Here is a 2,315-nt window from a genome sequence, read left to right on the forward strand (position 1 = left end):
CATCGAGGCACGGGGCGCAGCGGGCGATTGGACTGCCCCGCGGCCCAAGCGCTGAGCTTAGGCAGCCGCAACGGCAACAACATCGCATTGGAAGAAGTCCCAAGCTGTTTGAAGGACATCCATCACCAATTCGGTACCAATGCCGCGGCCGCGTACTCCATCACGAACGCAGCGAAGGATTTGGCCGTGCTGATTGAGACCGAAATGGCTGACTACGACGTGTATCTGTACGGGATGAGCTACGGCACGTTGGTAGTGGAACGCCTGATGCACTTCTCGCCGCCCCAAGTCAAGGGCTACATCCTCGACAGCATCTGTGCCGACCACTACGAACCTCAAGGGACCGGAAACAACCAAATGTTTAACAACTGGGACGACGACGTCAAGGACGTGAGTCAGCACTTCCTGGACCTTTGCCACAAGGATACGGCCGTGTGCGGCAAACTCCTAGGCGAAAACGCCACCGTCACCTTATTCAACCTGTACGACACGCTGGATGCGAACGCATCGGCATGCTCGGCTATCTTTTACGACGCGCTCGAGATCAAGCCATCCGTGTTTCTCCGCCTGTTCTTTTTCAAGCTTCTCGGCCGCTACGACAGTCGCAAGTTCATCCCGACGTTTGCCGCCCGCCTAGAGCGCTGCAATGCCCAAGATAAGGACGTGATGACCGCGATTCTAACCAAAAATGATCCAGCAGAGACTTCTCTGGTCTTGCACTCTAACCTCCTACACGACACCATCGTGCATTCCGAGGTGTGGCAAGTGCCCACGCCGTCAATGGAGGACATCCTGCAGCAGTTCCTGGCGTCGCCTATTGCCCTGAACGACCCGGACAAAGTCGGGAGCTACTGCCTCTTCACGGGCTCCAACTCGTCTGGGTGTGAGCCGTGGGCCGATATGAACGTCCCCCTCTGGACATATACCTCGGACAAGTACTTCAACAAAACCGCGGCCAATCCCATCGGGGTGTCTGTGCTCGGTCTCACGGGCAACTTGGACCCCGTGACCCCGTCAAAGCATGCCCGACGACACTTTAACAACATGAAAGGCGACAACAAGAAACTGGTTGAGTTCCCCGTGGCAGTACATGGCGTCATTGGGAACACCCCCCTGTCGGACAACCACACTGATCCCCATTGCGGCTTGCTTGTGGTCGCTGAATTTCTTCGCGCCAGCGGCGCGCTGGACGCGATGAACTTGACCTGCATGGACAAGGTGCAGCCTCTCAATTTCGACATCCCGGACGCCTTGGACCTCGAGCTGTTTGATCTGGACGGCGGCTATACGGTAGTAGATGCATTGCGCATGGCTACTGCACAGCATCGAATGGAGCGATTGACACATGGTTGGGCACCAATGAATATGGTTGCGCTTGTCGTGGTTCTGTCCGGGAATGATACTTTCCAGAAGTGCACGATTGGGATTGCTTCCAATGTCCGTGGGAAAAACACCAAAAGAGGCTTTTGTCCTGCTGTTAGCAGGTTTTCCCCCCACGAGGAGTGAGCCAATCAGAGCCGACGATGTCACAAGTGGTCTGGCTTCTGCCTCTCACTTAAGCACTAATGACTTCTGTTTTTGCTCTATTCTGTGTGCTCCTCGCCCGCAGCCCGTGTGCTCTCCTCCTGGGTTTCTGGGTTTCTGGGTTTCTCCTCTACCAAGTGCTTCCTCCCTTTCGCCCTTCAATAGGTTATGAGCCTGCGCCGCAGACTCATAACTACACGTTTCTTGGCGAAGTCCTGCGTGACGTTGCCCACTTCGAACGACGGAAAAGCGATTTCGCGGGTTAGGCGACCGGGTATCATCTGTGGGACTACTTCACCAAGGAAGACTACATCGAAGTCGTTCGCGAGAACGAGTTGAACCAAAACGCCCGCTCCGCCGTCAAGTACGAACAAGATATGGTGCCCCAGAGCTGACCATTAACCAGAAATAGCAAGGTGAAATAGGCAATTTTGTATGGAGCGCACGGTGAACCACCTTGCGAAATCCATAAATACTTCTGAAATTGTATAGTTTCAATTAAATATATCTTCAAGTTTGTATTGCTGATTTTTATTTTTCATGTGTCTGTCTCTTTTTGGAATTCGCAAGGCAGGTCACCTTGCGAATTCAAAATTGTCCAATTTTGTCCAATGAGATGCCGTGAAATCACGAAATCGCTGCGTAGATTCATCACGCCGTGTTGCGATATACTACTCTGGTCCACAATGACTGTGCCAAAGTTTAGACTTGGATATAGTATAGGGAGCGGTTCAAGAATATCTTGAAAATTGTATTGGATTCTGAAAACGCATAACTGAGTCGGCAAATAG

The 2,315-nt window shown here is 52.6% G+C and overlaps 1 protein-coding gene across 1 annotated transcript in view; it reads left to right on the forward strand.

The window, feature by feature from the left end:
- The window catches only part of H257_07776 (hypothetical protein), a gene marked incomplete at both ends in the record, with an annotated part of 2,856 nt that extends 937 nt beyond the window's left edge, over positions 1-1,919 (forward strand). The window contains 2 exons of the mRNA XM_009833405.1: positions 21-1,290; positions 1,791-1,919. Coding sequence (XP_009831707.1) covers positions 21-1,290; positions 1,791-1,919 — 1,399 coding nt within the window. The remainder of the gene's footprint in view (positions 1-20; positions 1,291-1,790) is intronic.
- Positions 1,920-2,315: the final 396 nt, after the last annotated feature.

This window comes from Aphanomyces astaci, assembly GCF_000520075.1.
Source record: "Aphanomyces astaci strain APO3 unplaced genomic scaffold supercont1.16, whole genome shotgun sequence".
NCBI lineage: Eukaryota > Oomycota > Saprolegniomycetes > Saprolegniales > Verrucalvaceae > Aphanomyces > Aphanomyces astaci.